Consider the following 21,661-nt stretch of genomic DNA (forward strand, 5'->3'; position numbering starts at 1 on the left):
TTATCTAAACTTTTTGAGGAAAGTGTATGTCTTATGCTGCCCTGGTCATAAGGGAACAATGCCAAAAAAGTGAAAGTTATTAGGATGATGAGGACAACACTAATAGTAGGATATGCTACAAATTGGACCTTAGCTAGTTAAAGTTAGCTATGTAATAAATTGTGAGGTAAGAAATGGAGAAAAGAAACAAAGAAAAATTATATAAATAAATTACATTAGATTTGAACTTTTGATTCCTTAATTCCATAATGGATTGCATTCCAACTTCCAAAGAAGAAATATTATGTGATTGTCAAATTAAATAGTCTATGACTTATCCATTGATGCAGTTGTTACAAATGGAAAATCAATAGTAATTTTGTTGACAAAAAGTCATATTAAAAGTATCAAATACACTTATGTTTACTTAGATTATAAGAAATACATGTTGTTGATGAGCAAACCAATTATTTGGAGCCGAATAAGTCCAAATTATTTTCTTCCAAAATTAAGTTTCAATTTAATTCATATAATGACATAAAAACTAATAATGCATATTTCCTTTCAATTCTTCTAAGTTCTTATTTCCTTTCATATTTCTACTGTGTTCTAATTCTTCAACTTAGTTCTTATTTACTTATTGTAATTTTTAACGTTACTCTCAAGTCCAACTTAGTTAAAAAGAGTTATATATATAGGGTTTTGAATTTTAGATACTTTGACTCTCTAGAAGATAAAGAATTTTGACCTAACTAATTTCATAAATCAGTAAAATAAAGCTCCTAATTAAAGATTTCACATTTAAATTCTCTGAATTCGGTATGATCAATTTACTAACTTCCATGGATCTCACACACATTCCCACATGTTGGTGAAATAGATAATTCTTTATAGCCGAAAGCCAAAAACCTTGTCCATTGCATTTTGCACAATCAAACAAAACCACCAATTATGCTCCTCAGACCTCAAATCTAAAACCTCCACATACATAATAACAAATTAAAAAAAAAAGAATTTCCTCCACACGAAAAATATCCAATAACAAAAGAGGGGTACGCAATTTATAACAAAAATCCCAAAATTCAAGGCACTCCCTCCAATCAAATTAGCATTTAGTATCTTTTAGAGATAGACCTATTTTTACAAAGCATTTATTCTTTCTAGTCTACCAAAACAAAATTCGTTAAAATATAGTAACAAACAAACAGAATCCTAGACCTAGTTCATTAAATTAACCTTTGAATTTCTCAAGTCTAAGGCTTTCCCACAACCCACCCTCTTCTCTATCCACCTCTTTCTCTCTATTAACAGTTTAACACCATTTTATTTATTAGTTGGTTTAAATCAAAATCAATTCTTGAAACCTTTTTGTCTGTGAAAAGTGAAAACTATTAAACCCAAAAGAAGAAGGAGTGGCCACCACCTCCAACCCATTCCTCCAAGAAACAACAAGATTCCCACATTACAGCAAAAAAGAAAAAGCAAAAAGTACCATAACCAAGTCACCACTCACCAACCATTTCAATTTAATTTTTCTCTTTTTAAATAATAAAGAAACCCTAACTTTTTTGTTCCCTCTTCATCCCCAACACCATTACACACCACCACCATTTTTAACAGCAATTGCAGCACAATGCTCCATTTTCCGACGAAACCCTAATACCCAAATTTCCAACCCGCAAATCGAAGAACCCTGAAAAATACACCAAGGTAGCTGCAATTGGCCTCAAATTTCGATTCAAACTTGCGAGAAGAATAGTGGGCACGTTCCAATATCCTACATTTTCCGCCTCTTTCCCGAGAAAAAAAAATATATTTTCCGAGCTGAGAGCAGAAAATGTCGCACATCGACAGCGCTCCTTCGACGCCAGGCAAGGTCAAGATGGAGAAATCATCGTACTTCTTCACGCGCGGAGGCGGCGCGCGTTGGCACTACTCGCTCGCCAAGCTCACGGTCTGGTCATTCGCCTTCTTGGCCCTCATCTTGATCTTCTTCCTCCGATCGCCGGCGCCGTCGACGATCACCTCCGCAGCTGACCCGTCGCGCCGGTCATTGAGGAACTACAATTGGGGCGGGTCCGCCTGGGAGAAGAGGGTACGGGCCTCGGCCCGGGCCCGCTCCAGCAATGGACTAACCGTATTGGTAACCGGCGCTGCCGGTTTCGTAGGGACCCACGTCTCATCGGCGCTGAAGCGCCGGGGAGATGGGGTCCTCGGCATTGACAATTTCAATGACTACTATGACCCTTCTTTGAAGCGTGCGCGGCAAGCTTTGTTGGAGCGCACTGGTGTGTTCATTGTGGAAGGTGACATCAATGATGAAGCTTTGCTGAGGAAGCTCTTTGAGGTTGTTCCATTCACACATGTTATGCATTTGGCTGCTCAAGCTGGTGTGAGGTATGCTATGGAGAACCCTGGCTCTTATGTGCATAGTAACATTGCTGGTTTTGTTAATTTGCTTGAGGTTTGTAAGAGTGTGAATCCACAACCTGCTATAGTTTGGGCTTCTAGTAGCTCAGTTTATGGGTTGAACACTAAGGTGCCATTTAGTGAGAAGGATAGGACTGATCAGCCTGCTAGTTTGTATGCTGCGACAAAGAAGGCCGGTGAGGAGATTGCACACACCTATAATCATATATACGGGCTATCGTTGACCGGGTTGAGGTTCTTTACGGTTTATGGTCCGTGGGGTAGACCTGACATGGCCTACTTCTTCTTCACTAAGGATATATTGAAGGGAAAGCAGATAGCGATCTTTGAGGCCGCAAATCATGGGACGGTTGCAAGGGATTTCACATATATAGATGATATTGTGAAGGGTTGTTTGGGGGCGTTGGATACTGCCGAGAAGAGCACCGGGAGTGGGGGGAAGAAGAGAGGGCCGGCGCAGCTGAGGGTGTTCAATTTGGGGAATACTTCACCTGTGCCTGTTAGTGAACTTGTGAGCATTTTGGAGAGGCTGTTGAAGGTTAAGGCAAAGAGGAACATCATGAAGTTGCCGCGGAATGGGGATGTGCAGTATACCCATGCGAATATTAGCTACGCGCAGAGGGAGCTTGGGTATAAGCCTACGACGGATCTGCAGAGTGGCTTGAAGAAATTTGTTCGGTGGTACCTGAATTACTATTCTGATGGGAAGAAAGCTGTTGAGTGATGGGATTCTTTCGACCGTGTGGCAGGATCTTTTGAATTCTTGTTCATTATGATTCTTGTGATTGTTCCTTAGCATTTCTCTGTTTGTTGCACGATCACCCATGTTACATACATGTCGAAGATGGCATATGAAGAGGGAAATTTGTTTCCTGCACTAAGGAAATTTTGTTGTTGTTGTTGGAGATTTATGCCTGGGCATCAATTTGCAGTGTCAAAGAAAACACGAAACATCACATTCTTCTCTTCTATTCTTTCGCCCTGAATGTAATTGTTGTAGTTTTAGAAAAAATGTAGCATTTATGACTGATAGAGCATATGCTGATTGGTGGCGGTGTATAATTGTTAAGAAAGCTTAGTAAAATCACACAATAGTTTGATTTCCAGTTCTCGGACTGAATGAATCAATAAGACATGTATTTTATTTGGATATGTAATTTTTCTGCTATAAATGGACTCCTGTATTGATAATTCTGTGTCTATACTACTTTTCTTGTTGCTAACATTTTGAATATGGATCTATGGCAGCAGGAGCTCTTTCTCATTGAATCATCCTGCATATATGTTTTCCATCATTATATTAATAGAAAGTTGTTGAATGTTCCTGCAGATACTTGCTTTTCTTGTTTGATTATGCATCACAGGATTAAGGGTAGATATTGTAAAGAAGCTTAGACAGCATGTTTTTTATGCTTTGTTACCATATGAAGTGATCCATTTGTTGGAATATTTGTTAGGAATTACATTCTGCAATTAGAATAGAAAAGATTCAAACAAGAAAGGTTTGTTTATGGAGCACATTTCTGTGGTAGTGTTCCACCTTGGCACCAATGCGGCATATTTACATTCTAGGCAAGGTGGTGGGTTTGCATTGGATGGCGCTAATGATGTCAAAAGAAAAGAAGGTTTACATTCTCAGAGCCAATCTTCCATTTTTAAAACTTCAAATGTGTTCCTTTCTCTTCATTTAATATTTAATATTTAATATTTTGATGCTTTGCTCATAACATCTGCCGAGTCTTTCTGTTAAAGGAGAGGGTTATAATATTTCATAATGAGTTCAATTTGGGACAGATTGTGTTGGCATGACATCTTGCTTCCGACTTCAACTGTTGAACTGGATGTATGCATGGTAAATTTTCCATTTATGCAAGTTCTGAAGACCGTTTGGCAAACCATGAAGTTTCTACTTTCTACAGATACTCAAGTTCGGGGTGTCACTGTTGTCCTCTTAATAGGTGAGCAAAATTTGAATATTTGATTGTTATGAAGATTTAGTTGGCGAAGCCACACATTACATCTCATCAATTTCAGTATTGTTCCTTATGATAAACTATGACTTTTGAGATCTCTCTAGATTAAAGTATAAGATTGATTGAAATCTGTGGAAAAATAGATTAAGAAAATAGAGTTAAGTCATTATTATATTTGACTATGGCATCAGTTATGCTAATAAAGTGATGTCATTATTGATCATGTTATCATGCCTAGGGTATCATTTAAGCAAGTAGATTATCTGGCAGGTTAGGTATCCTATTTCATTCCTTTGCTAGATTAGATCTACAAGCCTACCTTAGTTTGTTATACAGTTTGTGACAACAGCATGACATGCCACATGATTGCACTTAAGTTATTAAGGTTTAGAAAATCAGTTTGCTGCTTCAGAAGGAAGATAGGGTTAGCTTTCATATGCCTTGGCTGTAAAACATGTAGAATATCAATGATCTGTTTTCTTGGATACCTATGTCAAAAAGGACAGTAAGAAAATGCTTAGAGTTATTTGTTTTCAGGATTTTCTTGAAGGAAAAAGTCACTGTTTTCGGTTTTTCCTTAACAAAAACTTGAAAAATAAAAAACACTGAAAATGAAACAAAAACTAATTAGGCCTTAAGATTTTATTTTTGGGTAATGGATAGAGGTAGAATTAATAGCTAAAATCTTCTTAGAACACCAACTCCAACCAATGGCCTTAACATTTCTCATTTTTCTTATCTTACCCTTCCTTCACTAATAATGTAACTTTAAATAGCTGTTTTAACTTTGAATTTACAGCTTCATATATCCATGACTCAATCCATTAGAACAGTAACTGCCAAAGTCAAGAATAGCTTCAAGAACTTTTTGTACATAAAAATGTGGGGGTTTGGAAAACTTTTGTACAAAGTGATCAATTAGCATTGAGAAGCTCATTTATTCTGTCTATATATCATTATTTTGTCTGAAATCTTAGCTCTAACTGCATTTTTTGTTGTTGTAATAATCTGAAGAATACTAGTGATGTGCAACTCCAAATCAAGCTCTTGGGCTCCACATGGATTTACCTGTTTGGACATCAATTACATATTCTTTTTAAGGGGGGAACAAATACAGAAAGACACATTCATAGTATTGCCTTTGTACTTGTTTCGAAATAGTTTCTCTCTATCAAAATTTTACATGGACTTATTAGAAATATGATCTATGATAGGGCATTATAACGTGGTTTGATAGATTCGAGTAACACCAACACCACCTAGTAGGACAAGACTTAGAAAAAGTAATCGTTATTGTATTCATCTACGAATATGTATGTATCTTACTTAAATCAATAGTAAATATTTACATATAAGAAATTAATATTTTGTTAAAAAAAAGGGTGAAACTCCATTTTTGTGCTAGAGTGGCTGGCTTTTCAGAACAGCTAATTGCACATGTTTGTTCTGAGCATGGTGGGTCCTTGCTGTGTGAAACCAACAACCATGAGTATGGAAGTAAATCCACCCCTATGATAACTTAGGGTGGTTGTGGTGGGTGGAATTGGAAGTTTAGTTACAAGTTCAAAGTTCATAAATATTTTTTATTTTTAGGAAAATGGATGGGCTAAAATGATGAGTTGAATAGATATTGAATAAAGTATGAACATGAAATTGTGTTGCAATAAGTTATAACAACACTAAAGATGTGTGCAGAAAAGTAAGCATCTTAAAATACCTAGATGCATATTTTCATGTTGATTGAATTTGCCAATTTGAGACCATATGAACAAAATAGTGTTATAGATGATCATGAGTGACAAATTTAACTACAAGGAAGGGTGAAAATGGAAAAATGAGAGTCAATTATATTAGTTGTGAATAATCTGTATTAAATTATTAGATTCTTCTATGCCTAATAATCCACTTAAAGCAAGGATTTAATTGTTAGGAAGTGAATAAAAGAGCAATGCAATTCCAAGTGAAGCAAATTAAATGGAGTGTATTGTTCTTCAACATAAATGCACATGATATGATGTGATGTATCACAAAAAAAGGAACATAAATAAATTGTTGAAGATGGAGAGAACCTTGTGCTTCAATGTCCATGGCATCTTTTTGAACAACAAAATAAAATAATTCCTTCCTTGAAAGTGTATCTATGCACATGCAGTAAAAGCCACACAAAAGAAACATTCTATCTGGTGCTTGGCAAAGAGAAAATTCTATCCTATCCCAAACCATGTATGTATTCCTGTATATAAAGTTTATCTATAATTTTATAGTATAAGATGCCATTTAGTTATAGGATATGTTACTAGTACATGTTAATGGTGAAATAAGATGCGAGTTTATTTTTATCTACTATTAAATAAGATATAAGTTCATTTTAAATGAAATGTGAACTCATTTTAAGTGGAATCTACATATTCTTTAGTGATCAATAAAATTAAGTTAATATTATATTTCTAGTTAATATTATATCTCGTCAATTTTTTTCTAGCAAGTAATTATTCTAAATTTATGACACCATTTATTGTTCGACTTTTAGAGGCAAACTGAAACATCATCCATCATATATGTAACATATTTTTAAGTTAAAAAAACTTCATAAATTTATAACGTTACAAATTATTTGTACCATAACATGTATGAGTAAGACAGTTTTATAAAGTACTATACATCACGTGAATCTTGGTGTAAATATTTTCTGCCAGCGTTTTTTCCAAGTTGCATCAGTCAGCAGGCAGAGTATATATTTTACTGTCAAAACATGATGATTCATCATCAACATGATGGGGCTATGAATTCCAATTTGGTATGAGGTACAATTAATGGGGAACATTGGCTAGCTGGAACATATGAATGATTGGTGTGTATATTATGAAACTTTGGAATTTGTTCTTTCATTCAAATTGCTAACTGTTAATAGATTGAATTGAACCTCACTCTGTGAAGTTCATCAAGAATAGGGACATAACCTTGACAGAGATCAATCAGACATGCAAGTTACAAAATTTCTACTTGTCTCTAAGGGATACTTAATTATGCTATCCAAAGAATCATCAATTGTGAACAACACCAATAAAGTCTTATTTCACTAAGTGACATCAGCTATGTATATGGATTAAACTATGTTATTACGTCTTATCCGTGGAATCATTATTTGACTATTTTATTTTAAATTTGATTCAACTTTTTATTAGATGTTTTATTGATCTTCTTATTTTTATATGTCTAAATCACCTAAGATAAAATTCTACCATCGTAAAAAACATATTAAATAGTTGCTGCTGATGTGGTATGTATTATTGTAACAGCAATATTGCACCCACAATTATGGTTGCCGACCAGAATTTAAAACCATATGCATATTAGTTCTAGTGTTAGAGATTTGTGTACTTGGTGAGGCTCATAGTTGCATAATATAACCAATTTCATATAACATGTGATATGCATTTACAGGAGTTATAGCCAAAATTTAATAATTGTTAAAGACAAATTTGTTTTCAGCCTAATCTCTTAGGGGACTTTATGTGTTTTTGCCAATACACAATATCTAAAATAAATTTCAGATTCAATGAAGTTGTCATTGACACAAAGTAGCACCAGATTGTTATTCTCAAATTCTATTTTATGCTTAGTTTTTTCAATAGGAAAATAACTTAGCTTGACAAGTATTCTTTGGTCTATTCCAGATGGACAAAAAAATATATCAACACACAAACACCAAGTAAACATTTCTTTTGGAATCTGATTATGTGATGAACTAGATTTGTTTTTTATACTGATTTTGATGAAACTTTTAATCACTTGAGAGATAGAAGAATAGAAAGTGTAAACTGTAAAGTGCAGTTATTTTAGTGGTAAAATCAAAAGAGTAGAGATGAATTGACACATGAAAGCAATGATTGAAAGTGTGTTACACTATTTTCAGCCATTTCACTCCAAAGCATGTAAAATTATCACAAGCAACAATTTTACAGATGAATACCCATTTTTCTTTCTGAGTCTTGAATTGAATTCAGTGCTCCAGATTCTATAATGTGCAAAAGATAAATAAAAGTAGTCATATTAAGTCACAACAAACCAATGAAACTAATGGGATAGCGATGAGTTCTCATATCTGTCATTTGGAGTCCACATCGGAGTCATTAACTAGTGTACTGACATAACAGCTAGTATAAAAGACAGAGCAGGCTATTCTCTCAAACCAAGCAGCAGTCACGCAGTGTGCACAGAGCGAACTATTCTTTCGCCTTTTACTAAAGAATACCGTGTGCACACTGTTTTTAGTGGCATACGCCAATTTTTAAAAGAGCCGTTCTTAAGTGGAGTGGTTCTGCAACCTAGTTGAAATTTTTTATAACAATAATACTCAGCTTCTTAATAAGGATTGGCAGATTATAATTCAAATCAAAACTATGCGTTAAAGGAGTTTTACGGTTTTTAAATACACATAAACTGTTGGAAGAGCATAAACTAAGAGAATTTAAATACAAATTAGAAAAAATATAATTAAATATAAAAAAAGTTGAAATTTAGTATGTTATAATTTTTTAGTACTCGTTTTTAGTACCTTTTTTAGTATTTAGTTATTTCTTTTTAATGGAATATATATTATAAAAATTCACAATAGTAAATAAAATAAAGTTGCTGAAAAACAGAAATAATTATTTTTCTAATACTTTTTTAGTACTCTTTAATTATATCTTTCTAATACTCTTTTTAGTACTCTTTAATTATGAAAAACATATATTAAATAGTTGCTGCTGATATGGTATGTATTATTGTAACAGCAATATTGCACCCACAATTATGGTTGCCGACCAGAATTTAAAACCATATGTATATTAGTCCTATTGTTAGAGATTTGTCTACTTGGTGAGGCTCGTAGTTGCATAATATAACCAATTTGATATGGCTCATAGTTGCATAATATAACCAATTTGATATCAACATCTGATATGCATTTCCAGGAGTTATAGCCAAAATATAATAATTGTTGAAAGATAATTTTGTTTTCAGCATAATCTTTTAGGGGACTTTTATGTGTTTTTGCCAATACACAATATCTTAAATAAATTCAAGATTCAATGAAGTTGTCATTGACACAAAGTAGCACCAAATCGTTATTCTCAATTTCTATTTTATGCTTAGTTTTTCCAATAGGAAAATACCTAGCTTGACAAGCATTCTTTGATCTATTTTATCATCTGGACAAAAAATATATCAACACAAACACCAAGTAAAAATTTATTTGGGAATCTGATTATGTGATGAACTAGATTAGTTTCTTGACTTTCTTCTACTGATTTTGGTGAAACTTTTAATCACTTGAGAGAGAGAAGAAACTAGAAAGTGTAAACTGTAAAGTGCAGTTATTTTAGTGGTAAAATAAAAAGAGTAAGATGAATTGACACATGAAAGCAATGATTGAAAGTGTGTTATACTATTTTCATGCCATTTCATTGCAAAGCAAGTTAAATTATCACAAGCAACAATTTTACAGATGAATACTCCATTTTTCTTTCTAAGTCCTGAATTGAATTCAGTGCTCTAGATTCTATAACGTGCAAAAGATAAATAAAAGCGGTCATAGTAAGTCACAACAAACCAATGGAACTAGTGTTTCATATCTGTCATTTTGAGTCCCACATCCGAGTCATTAACTAGAGTACTGACATAACAGCTAATATAAAAGACAGAGCAGACTACTCTTTCAAATCACGCAGCCACGCAATGTGCACAGAGCGAACTATTCTTTCGCCTTTTACTAAAGAATTTTTACTAAAGAATACCGTGTGCACGTTGCATTTAGTGGCATACGCTAATTTTTGAAAGAGCCCTTCTTAATTGGAGTGACTCTGCAACCTAGTTAAAATTTTTGTACCAATAATGCTCAGTTTCTTATGTGTTGGCAGATTATAATTAAAACCATGTAAAATAAATATATACTCTATAACATGATATTTTCAATGCTCATGGTTGGTTTACCGATTTAACATAATTGAAACAAAAATTTATTTTCATTATTTTACTTGAGATCTTTTTGCTTAGATAGCTTCTTTTAACAATACTTGAAACCAAAAGTTTGCAGTCTCTGAAATATAATTATATTTTTAACACAATCTTTTAAGAGCCTTTATTTGTAAAGAAAGTTTTGTCAATACTCAAGGTCTAGGTTCTAGAGTATATTTCACTTGTTTATGTTTTGTTTCTCACCATGAAAATGCTTTGTTTGGATAGCATGCTTTGCTTGGATAGCATACTTTGGTATATTCTATCTAGGTCATTTACCACGATGGGATGTATCAATTGATGATATGGCACAAAGATACATCAGTACTGACTACGGAAACACCAAGCAAACATTTTTTTAGAGGAGTGCTAGGAGCCAGCAAGTTTTGTGATTTGTAATAATCAATTAGTCATCATTGATAATTTCAATGGTGTGAGATTTCATCCAAAGGTGGGAGAATGGAGATGACTCACTTTGCTTTTGTTGGTTAAGTGCTGACCAGATTTCAATAAAATTGCTGGCCTCCTAAAGTTTTCCTTTTTTTATAGTACACCACTCACAATTCCCAAAGAGAAGGTGAGGGACACAAACCAAAATCCAATTGTAACTAGAACTAGAACAAATAACTCCCAAATCTAATCAAATCACCGTAATATATACAAGAGCCCAAGTTAAAGATGTCACCCATAATGCTCTATCATCAACAATTTTCTTTGGCTCCTGTCTTTTTGTGCAATTCAAATAAAATTGTGCTATCCCTATCAGCATCTCCAACACTAAGCAGACATTTCTTTTGGAACCTAAATTATGTGATGAACCTTGAATAAATTAACTTATTTTGCTTCGATACAGAATGCAAATTCAAAGAAGAGTTTCTTCTACTAATTTTGTGAAAATGTCATTCCCCGAAGAAATAGAAGAAACTAGGAAATGTGAACTATTTTAGTGGTAATAAATCAAGAGGGTAGCTTGAAAGCAATGATTGTAAGGATGTTTCACTATCAACATGCAATTTCATGCTGCTGCTTCAAAGCATGCTAATTAAATTGTTAAGTAAATTTTGCAGAAGGATACCCCCGGTCCCCATCATTGAGTCACGAATTCAGTGTTTTAGATTCTTGTTAAATTGGGAATTTTATCTAACCACAAACCGGTTCTAGCTCATGTTGTTGATGACCATGAATAAGTGAATGAAGGTTTTGTCATTTGGAGACCACATCTGAGAAATTTTTTATGGTTCCGACACGACAACTAGTATAAAAGCTAGAGCATGCTATGTCTCTAAACCACGCAGCCACGCATTGTGTACAGAGCGAACTATTCTTTCGCCTTTTACTAAAGAATACCGTGTACACGATGCATTAAGTGGCATACGCCAATTTTTTTAAGAGCTTTCCCTAAAAGGAGTGGCTCAATAATAAAAGTTGAAAATCTTGTTCCTAAAATATGGGTAGTTTTATATTTTTCGTTTTTGACTAAAATTTCTTTAATTTGCGCATGTTCAAATGTTTTAAAAAGATTATTATTATTATTATTATGCATCTACTTGATCAAAGATATTGTCCTTTTTATTTCCCATTTCCTTCTCATCATTCGGGTATTTATGTTATGTTTAAAACTTCAGATGATAAGAACAAATGATTTCAAAGTTAACTGCACCAAGAAGTTTGGGTGATTACTCTTTGCAATTACTCAAAAAAGGACTTCATCAACTTTAAAATATAGTTAATAAGAATTTAGGACTAAAAGTCTTGGCAGATATCTACTAGACATGCAAGATTCAGATTATTTTCACTTCTCTTAGGAAATACTAACGCCACTTAGAAATTTATTAACATAAATGTATTTTGGAGGCTGATAGTTAAATATTCAATTTTATCTGGAATTCTAATATAAATCATTTCCTCTCTTTAAGATGCAGAAAACATGTTCAGATTATAACAAAAAAAATTATTCCTTGAGTGATATTTATTCACAATAAAGGTAAATAGAACTAATCCTTTGTCTATAATGATATTTACACACTTATTTAAATATTTAGAGATCAATTTATACTAATTAACTAGAGATTTTAGGTATGCATATGGTGAATCCAATGAATGTGACAACATCATTGATAATGTATGAAAAGTGAATGTAAAAGTACATGTAAATAGCTAAATATCTTTTGTTTGTTAAGGTGCCACACCAAAAGGTTTAGCTTGGGTTTTGACATGAGGGCTTATATAAGAGCTAGAGTATGCTTTAATCACAAACCACGCGGCCAGTCGGTGTGCACAGAGCGAACTATTCTTTTGCATTTTACTAAAGAATCGTGTGCACGATGCATTTTTTAAAGAGCCTCTCCCCTTTGGGACTGGCCCTTCAATTAAGTGAATATTCTTGTTTGATGTGTTACTATTTTTTCAATATCTAAATTTAATTTCCTGATTAGTGTACTTTCTAGTAGAACTAAGCTAGTCAGAGTAGTTTTTCATTCCTTCTTTTTGTTATAGTTTAAATAGTCTCTTTTGGCATATTATTTCACCTCTTCTGATAGGGATTTTTTTTGTTATAAAATAAAAAAAATTATTTTCACAAAAATTATTCTAAAGTGACTACATTGATTAATACAGTGATTTATGATATGGGTTTTGTTAACCAGGTTAAAAATACCACATTGACTACATTAAAAATTTAAAAAAATTTTATTATTATATTATTAAAAGTTTTAAATTCTCTATTATTATACTCTTAGTATGATATTAGCTAAATTCTCATGATATTGCACAAATAAACAAGTGCACAGAGTCATAAACGAACATTTTATATATACAAGATATGTGCTTATTCTTGGAGCCACTTCTCAATTAAGTTCCTGCTTCATTCAGTTGGTTTGCACTTTGCACTAATTGGACACAAAACAGATGTTCAATTTACACAAGAAAGTAGTGACCGTTATTCTATCTTCATTCCACATACCATTGCAGCCTATTGATATACAACATGTTAAATTTCAAGCTGAACAAATTTTCAGATGATTGGCCATTTCTCTGAATCTTGATGTTCTGGAAGAAGCATTGAAGTTCTACTTCTAATTGTAGAAAGCCAGGGTGGGACGAATCCAGTTCAAGATAACATGTACAACCATGAACAAGTGAATATCTTTGTCATTTGGAGTCCTACATCGGAGACATCACCAATGTCTTGGACATGACAGCCAGTATAAAATCCACTAAATACATCATTCTTAGAGCACGCAGCCACGCACTGTGCACAGAGCGAACTATTCTTTCGCCTTTTACTAAAGAATACCGTGTGCACATTGCATAGAGTGGCATACGCCAATTTTTTAAGGGTCTTTTCCTTTATTAGGAAATTGATCCACAATTAAGTTTAATTCTTATTACTTTATTGGCAGGTGTTTGAGGTAAATGTTATATAATGGTAAGTTTAAATTACAAGATGAGAGAAGATGCAGCTCTTGTTGTGATTCATCAATTGGTGAATTGAAATTTCAAAGAAAGACAAAGACAATGGTAGTTTGGAATCAGAGAGCTCTTGAACCACTTCTTGCATTGATGGTCTCAACTTTGGATTGGAATTCAAGCATGCCAATGCTATTGTTGCCACTAAAACTATCTCTTTTGCATCTCTTTGAAGCATAGGAAGACGAAGGCGAGAGTCCAAGAGATCCTTCAACATGTTTTGAATATAAGAGCTTGATAAAGATGGTGATAGTATCGCTTCTGGGTGCCTTCCCATCAATGTCTCCAACGCCACCACTCCAAAAACTATAAACGTCTCATTTTTTGGTCACACTCAGAGTGTAGGCAAGCTCGACAAAAGGCCAAGATGTTAAAAACGAAACAGAAAATGAAAACACAAACCAATATTAGAATTCATATTGTTTGGTTAAGTTCACACGTGCAATTTCAAAGACCAAATTAAATGTTTACTCTTTAAGAAAAACTTTACCTGGGGCAATATAGCCGCGTGTACCAACTAGCAATGTTTGATTTGAAGAATCAGGATCAAGAAGTCTAGCAGTGCCAAAATCCGAAACAAAAGCCTCCAAATTTGAGTCCAACAAAACATTGTTACATGTTACATCTCTATGAACAATTGGTGGCTTACAATCATGATGCATGTAACACAAAGCATTTGCTATTTCTTTAATGATATTCATAGATCAGAAACATGTACCTGTTCTGAAGACAATAGCCATAAAGCTTGACAATGTTTCTATGCCGGATTCGCGATAACATCATAAACTCATTGCGGAAACTCTTGTCAAATGAAGGGTTCTGAGATTCCTTTTGTCGAAGTTTCTTCAATGCAACAGTTCTACCACTTGGCAAATTTGCTTGGTAAACACTACCATATGCACCAGTTCCAATGCAGTATCTAATATCAAAGTCTTGTGTTGCATCAATTATGTCCTCAAATGCAATTTTTCCATCATAGTTCCATATAGAGAACAAGTCTCCATTCTTTGTAGAAACTCTTTCAACTTTCGTCTTAGCCACATGTTTGGTAAAACACAAGGTGGCAAGAAATAGTAAGAGAATGAATCCAATGATGGAAAGAGCAATTACAATTGTGTGCTTTGCTTTATTTGATGATGGTGACTTTCTTTGTTGGACAGAGTGGCATGATGAAAAATTTAGCGAGCCACATCCAATGAATGAGTCTTTTTGGAAAGAACAATAATCTAGGAGCTTGTCTGATCTTGTGAAAAGTCAAAGGAATTATATGACAGGTTAATGAACCTTAGAGCAGCAAGTTCCTTGTTCAATTGCCTGTAAAATTATTGTAACTAAGATCCAAACTCTCTAGCTGTGAAGCTAATCCATGAACAGATGGAAGCTCACCACTGAAAAAATTATGGCTAAGGTCAACATTGGTAGCACAACCGATTTTGAAAGTAATGCTTCCATGTAACATGTTGTGGCATAAATCTATTGTTGCATTAAGAGCACAATAAGGAAAAAGAGTTGGTATAGGACCTTTCAAGTGGTTGTGAGAGAGGTCTATGTATGAGAGGCTTATGGCTTTGGCAATACTTGATGGTAGTGAGCCACCTAATTTATTTGATGAGAGGTCCAAAGAAGACATTTTGTCCAATTGAAAAAGTTGTGGTGGTATTGAACCATTTATTAGGTTGTTTTCTATGTGCAAAACTTACAAAGAAGATAAACATCCTATTTCAGAAGGGATTAGATTTGTGAGTAAATTATTTGAGAGATTTAATATTTTCAAATGCATTAGATTGCATAATTTTGTTGGTATGGGATCTTCAATTCTATTTGAATGAAGAAAGAGTTGGGTCAAATTCTCTAATTGACTCAAAGTGGAAGGAATTATACCAAAGAGCAATTTTTAGATAGAGATAATCACTCTAGACAACTTAAATTTCCTATCTTTTGTGGTATGGAACCTCTAATTCTATTTGAATTGAGGTTGAGATTGATCAATGCTCCAATCTAGAGAAAAAAGAAGGGATCGAACCAATGAGTAAATTTTTTGAGAGAGACAATATTGTTAAACAACTTAAGTTTCCATGTTCTAATGGTTGGAGCCATGAAGTTGATTTGAATCAAGAATTAGTTGGGTCAAATTCTTCAATTGTCCAAAATTAGAAGAAATTAAACCGGTGAGTAAATTATTAGAAAGAGACAATATTTTTAAATGGTCTAAATTTTCTATCTCCATAGGTATAGAACCTTTAATTTGATTTGTATGAAGAGAAAATTCAGTCAACTTTTTCATCAATTAAAAAATAAAAGAAATTTGACTAATAAATAAATTATCTGAAAAAAAAATATTTTTAGATGACTCAAATTATCTATTTTTATTAGTATAGGATCTTCAATTTAGTTTGAATTAAGAGAAAATTGGATTAAATTCTTTAATTGACCAAAACTAAAAAAGATAGTACCCCTCAGTGAATTGCAAGAGAAGTCAAGCATCTCAAGTTGACTTAGATTTGAGACTGTTTTAGGCAGCTTACCTTGGAATTCATTGGTGGAAAGACCAAGATTGACAAGCTTAGTAAGAGTGCCTATTTCTTTTGGGATGCTTCCTCTTAGTCCTAAGCCAATAAGTTGTAGAGTAGCTAAGTTAGGAGTGGCTCAATAATAAAAGTTGAAAATCTTGTTCCTAAAATATGGTTTGTTTCATATATATATATATATATATATATATATATATATATATATATATTACTAAAATTTCCTTAATCTGTTCATGTTCAAATGTTTTAAAAAGATATTTATTATTATTATTATTATTATTATTATTATTATTATTATTATTATTAGGTTTAATTACTTTGCAGGTATAGTTTTACTGAATTTTCAATTAGGTCCTTATACTTTTTTTTTTCAATTGGGTCCTTATACGTTAATTTTTTTTTTCAATTAAGTCTCTGCCGTGAGAATAACATTAAAGATAACAGAATATTCTCGATAAAAAACGAATATTCTGATGATTTAGTTGTAATAACTGGTTGAACAAACATGTATTTTTTTAAAATACCAAAACAGCCCCTGCATCTTATCCCAAAGGAAAAAAAAAACCTAAATAGTCCTCAGTTGCTCTGTGGAGATCGCGTTCACTGTGATCTCCTGCGTCAGTTTGTCGTTTTCATCCGTCTGTGGCGTCGTCTGCAGCGGACGTTTGGTCGGCCGTCCGTCGCCTCCTTCTCTTTGCGTTGGTCTGTTTTGCGTTATTCTGTCCGGAGGTCTTCTGCGCTATTTTCCCATCTAAGCCGTCGCCGTCCCTCGCGGTGCTTCGCCTCGCCGCGCCTGACCTCCCGTCTGGCTTCTTGTCCCAGCGCTGCGCCTCTCCTCGATCTCCCTATACTCGATTTGTCACACAACAGGTAACATATAACATTTGATTTTTTTTCAGCTTTTAAAACTTGATGTAACATGTTTATGTTAATTTTAATTTTTAAAAAATATGGCATTGGTTGAGTACCTATTTTTTGAATTAATTTCTAGATTGTTTTGATATAGTAATTTAGAATTTACAATATGAATAGTTATGTTTTGAAAGTTTTTAATTGGTGAATTGACATATAAATTAATTTTTTGCTAAATTTGAGTTTGGTTGGTAATGCAAAAACTGTTGCGGATATTCTGAATAAGGAGATTAATGATGATCTTTTTATTTGGCCAGGAACCACCTTGGGTGGAAGCTGTATGAATGAAGTCTAAGGATAATGTGGCGAAGATGGAGGCTCAGATTGACTAGGTTGGATGCAGAACTTGCGACTGCAGTAGCTTGTTCCAATTGACTTGTTGTAGTTGAAGGAAATTTTGGATTCGGATTTAGTGTCATTGAAGTTGAGATATGTACTGTTGAACTCATGCTTATGTTTATCTATTTAATTGCTCTTCCATTGTGTTATGTGGATTGATGCTCTTATCTTTAGTTATATTTTCATCATTGTATAATGGAATGATTTTTATTTTAGTCTATACATTATTGTTAACAAACAACTAGAATTAAGATCTTATATGAGTGTCTTGCCATGTCGGAGTGTTCTTTCACTATGAGTGTCTTGCCAGGATCCATTCAAAGGAGGTGGAACTTGTGGATTTGATACACAGACAGAAAGTTTCATGTGCCTTTGTGAGAATGAAAATTTCACTACTCATTACAAAGGTATCTTACAACTTCAATAATATAATTCTGCGCTTTTAGTAAAGTAATGATCATGAATTATATTTTGTATGTTATTTTATAGATTATAATATTGCACAGCACAATACGAGAGCACATGTAATTGCAGGTTGTTACTGCTAATTGAAGTGGTGTATTGATTATTGTTCATAACAAATTTTTTCAACTTGAAAATGAGGGTAATGTGTTGTGTCTGCAAGAATAGTAACTGGCATTTCAGTTGTTGGGGCATTTGGAATTGGAGTAGGTATCTGGTACTTGAAGAAAGTGAGAGCTAAAGCATCAGTGACATGTGAAGTCCAAAATAATGAGAACAGACTCTTCTGTCTGATATATAATTCTTTCTTTAGAAAAAGTTATATTAATAAAGTCTTTATCTTGTTGTATTGTATAAAATTTGATTTGTTATATTTTTTGGGATAATTTTGACAATTCATTTTATATATACTTATTACTATTATTTCTGTTTCATTTTATCCAATCTTTTTTTTGTATGTTCTTAAGATAAGATATTTTAAAAGCTAAAAAAAGAAGAAGATATTTCTGTTACAATTTATATATAAATAAGCAAAAGAATTATAGTAATAAAATAAAAATGATTATAGGAATAATTTTTATGTTGTAGAATCATTGAATAGGGATTATAGGAATATCTTTCATTGAATATTTATAGTTTTATCGAATTTTCAGTTAGGTCCTTATACTTTTTTTTTCAATTGAGTCCTTAAGGGTATACAAGTAATTTCACAATTTACTAACATTTTTTTGACGTTTAACATTAACAGGGACTAAATTAAAAAAAATGTATAAGAACCCAATTAAAAAAAAAAAAGATATAAGGACCTAATTAAAAATTCGATAAAATTATAGAGACCTACAGAATAATTAAACCCTATTATTATTATCTACTTGATCAAAGATATTGCCCCTTTTTATTTCCCATTTCCTTCTCGTCGTTCGGGTGTTTATGGTATGTTTAAAACTTCAGATGATAAGAACAAAAGATTTCAAAGTTAACTGCACCATGTAGTTTGGGTGTTTACTCTTTGAAATTACTCAAAAAAGGACTTCATCAACTTTAAAATATAGTTAATAAAAATTTAGGACTAAGCCTTGGCAAATTTACGAAACATGCAAGATTCAGATCATTTCTACTTCTCTTAGGAAATACTTACGCTACTTAAAAATTTATTAACATACATGTATTTAGAGGCTGATAGTTAAATATCCAATTTTATCTCAATTTTTAATATATATATCATTTTCTTTCATTAAGATGCAAACTAAGATGCAGAAAAACATGTTCAGATTATAACAAAAAAATTATTCGTTAAGTGATATTTATTCACAATAAAGGTAAATAGAACTAATCATTTGTTTATAATGATATTTACACACTTATTTGAATATTTAGAGATCAATTTATTATGTCAATTGTAGGTATGCATATGGTGAATCCAATGAATGGGACAACATAATTGATAATGTATGAAAAGTAAATGTAAAAATACATATAAATAACTAAAGGTGAATTCTATGATATTTTTGTAGATTTTGATATGGTGTTTAAACTACTTAATTTATATTTTAAAGTAAAAAATAAAATATTTAAAATAAAAAATAAATTATTTAATTTTTATTAAATATTATCTATTTATTTTTTTTAGTATCTTAGGCATATTATTAAAGCAGTCTAGCATTCACCATAACTAAGTGTGTGTTTAGGTTTTTGTTTGTCAAATTGGAGTTTGAATGGAAGTGATTTTATAGAATTGATTTTATACATAAGTAAGTTTATGTTAATATGATTTATGTTTGATAATTTTATACTAAAATTGATTTCGATAAAATAAATATTGTTTGGATAATATTAGTTAAAATCACTCTTAAATAGATAATTACTAAAGATGACATGACATTAAATTATAATGTTATTTTCTTATGTATGTTTAATTTTTTTGATATTTTTTCTAATATATTTTTTATGTAGTATATTTTTAGTACTTTTAATATTCTTTTTTAATACACTATACTTTTTTTACTATTATTATTATTATTTATAGTTAATTTTTTATTTAATTTATTTTTTCTAATGTGATTAATAAATCATATTATAAAAAGATAATAATAAATATAATACACAAAAATCACAATTATAAAAATATATAATGTCAAATAAAAAATTATCAAAAAATAAAAATAATAAATAATAAAAAAAGAGCTTATATAAAAAGAAATAATAAAAATTTCATAAATAATATAATAATATGTATAAAGAATAAAGGTAAAAAAAATGTTGAATGTTAATAGTTAAAAAATCGTTAATAAAACGTAAAAACTAAAAATTATTGTTTTTTTAAACGTGGTTTTAAGCATAAAATCATTTTTGTATTCATAAAAATAAAAATTTACCAAACCAAAAATTTAAAACTTTCAAAAAGTTGAAACCATACTTTTTTTTTCTTTCAACAAATTTTCTAAATACACCATAAATATCTTTGTCTGTTAAGGTGCCACACCATAGTTTTGGTTTTGACATGACATTATATAAGAGTTAGAGTAGGCTTGAATCACAAATCACTTTATAGAGCGTGCACAGAGCGAATTATTCTTTCGTCTTTTACCAAAGAATACCACACGCACGTTACTTAGAGTAGTCTATCCCAATCTTTTAAAGAGCCTCTCCCTGTAAGTGAAATTCTTGTTTTATGTGTTACGATTTATTTGTTTTTTCGATATCTAAATTCAATTCCCTGATAGTTTACTTTTTAGCGGAACTAACCTAGTCAAAATACTTTTTCATTCTTTGGTTTTGTTATAGCTTGAATAGTCTCTTTTGGCCTATTATTTCACCTCTGCTAAGAGGGATTTTTTTTATAAAAAAATTATTTTCACAAAAAAATTATTTTAAAATAATTAAATTGACTAATACAGTGATTTATGATATAGGTTTTGTTAACCAAGTTAAAAATACCATATTGACTACATTAAAAATTTAAAATTTTTTTATTATTATACTATTAAAAAATTTAAATTCTTTGTTATTATACTCTTAATATGATATTAGCTAAATTCTTATGATATTGCACAAATAAATAAGTGCACACACAGTCACAAAAGAACATCTTATATATGTAAGATATGTGCTTGTACTTGGAGCCACTTCTCAATTAAGTTCCTGCTTCATTCATTGGTTTACATTTTGCACTAATTGGATACAATAGAGCTTCAATTTACACACAAAAAAAGTAGTAATCCTGTCTTCATTTCACGTACAATTGCAGCCTATTGATACACAATATGTTAAATTTCAAGGCGAAAAAATTTTAGATGATTGGCCAGTTTTCTAAGTTTTGAACGTAATGTTTTAGTTTTAAAATGGTGCACAATGTTGATGTTACGAGAGAAGCATTGAAGTTCTACTTCAAATTATTGTAGAAAGCCAGAGTGAGACATTTTATGTCACAAAAATACACTTCAAGATAACGTGTACAACCATGAACAAGTGAATATTTTTGTCATTTGAAGTCCTACATCGGAGAGATTACCTATGTTTTGGACATGACGACCAATATAAAATCTACTAAATAGACCCATCCTAGAGTAC

The 21,661-nt window shown here is 31.9% G+C and overlaps 1 protein-coding gene, 1 long non-coding RNA gene, 3 other non-coding genes and 2 pseudogenes across 5 annotated transcripts; all 7 read left to right on the plus strand.

Annotated features, from left to right (window-relative positions):
- The first annotated feature begins 1,006 nt into the window (after window positions 1–1,006).
- Window positions 1,007–3,600, plus strand: LOC112752793 (UDP-glucuronate 4-epimerase 3). Its single transcript, XM_025801570.3, has one exon. It carries the CDS (start codon window positions 1,817–1,819, stop codon window positions 3,131–3,133), a length of 1,317 nt encoding a protein of 438 aa, XP_025657355.1. The 5' UTR covers window positions 1,007–1,816; the 3' UTR covers window positions 3,134–3,600.
- A 4,983-nt stretch (window positions 3,601–8,583) lies between these two features.
- On the plus strand, window positions 8,584–8,699 carry LOC112763935 (U5 spliceosomal RNA). The gene has a single exon (XR_003182963.2). It is a non-coding gene; the product is annotated as a U5 spliceosomal RNA (small nuclear RNA).
- A 1,395-nt stretch (window positions 8,700–10,094) lies between these two features.
- LOC112764119 (U5 spliceosomal RNA) lies at window positions 10,095–10,226 on the plus strand (annotated as a pseudogene).
- A 1,449-nt stretch (window positions 10,227–11,675) lies between these two features.
- Window positions 11,676–11,791, plus strand: LOC112763743 (U5 spliceosomal RNA). The gene has a single exon (XR_003182929.1). It is a non-coding gene; the product is annotated as a U5 spliceosomal RNA (small nuclear RNA).
- A 1,832-nt stretch (window positions 11,792–13,623) lies between these two features.
- Window positions 13,624–13,743, plus strand: LOC112763872 (U5 spliceosomal RNA). The gene has a single exon (XR_003182951.1). It is a non-coding gene; the product is annotated as a U5 spliceosomal RNA (small nuclear RNA).
- A 3,181-nt stretch (window positions 13,744–16,924) lies between these two features.
- On the plus strand, window positions 16,925–18,079 carry LOC112720213 (uncharacterized). Its single transcript, XR_003162089.3, has 2 exons — window positions 16,925–17,248; window positions 17,548–18,079. It is a non-coding gene; the product is annotated as an uncharacterized lncRNA (long non-coding RNA).
- A 2,550-nt stretch (window positions 18,080–20,629) lies between these two features.
- LOC112764183 (U5 spliceosomal RNA) lies at window positions 20,630–20,753 on the plus strand (annotated as a pseudogene).
- The last annotated feature ends 908 nt before the right edge of the window (window positions 20,754–21,661 follow it).

This window comes from Arachis hypogaea, chromosome 2 (assembly GCF_003086295.3).
Source record: "Arachis hypogaea cultivar Tifrunner chromosome 2, arahy.Tifrunner.gnm2.J5K5, whole genome shotgun sequence".
Taxonomy (NCBI): Eukaryota; Viridiplantae; Streptophyta; class Magnoliopsida; order Fabales; family Fabaceae; genus Arachis; species Arachis hypogaea.

Excerpts from the sequence above, each read along its gene's own strand:
- LOC112752793 (XM_025801570.3), top strand. The coding sequence starts at position 1,817 with ATGTCGCACATCGACAGCGCTCCTTCGACGCCAGGCAAGGTCAAGATG.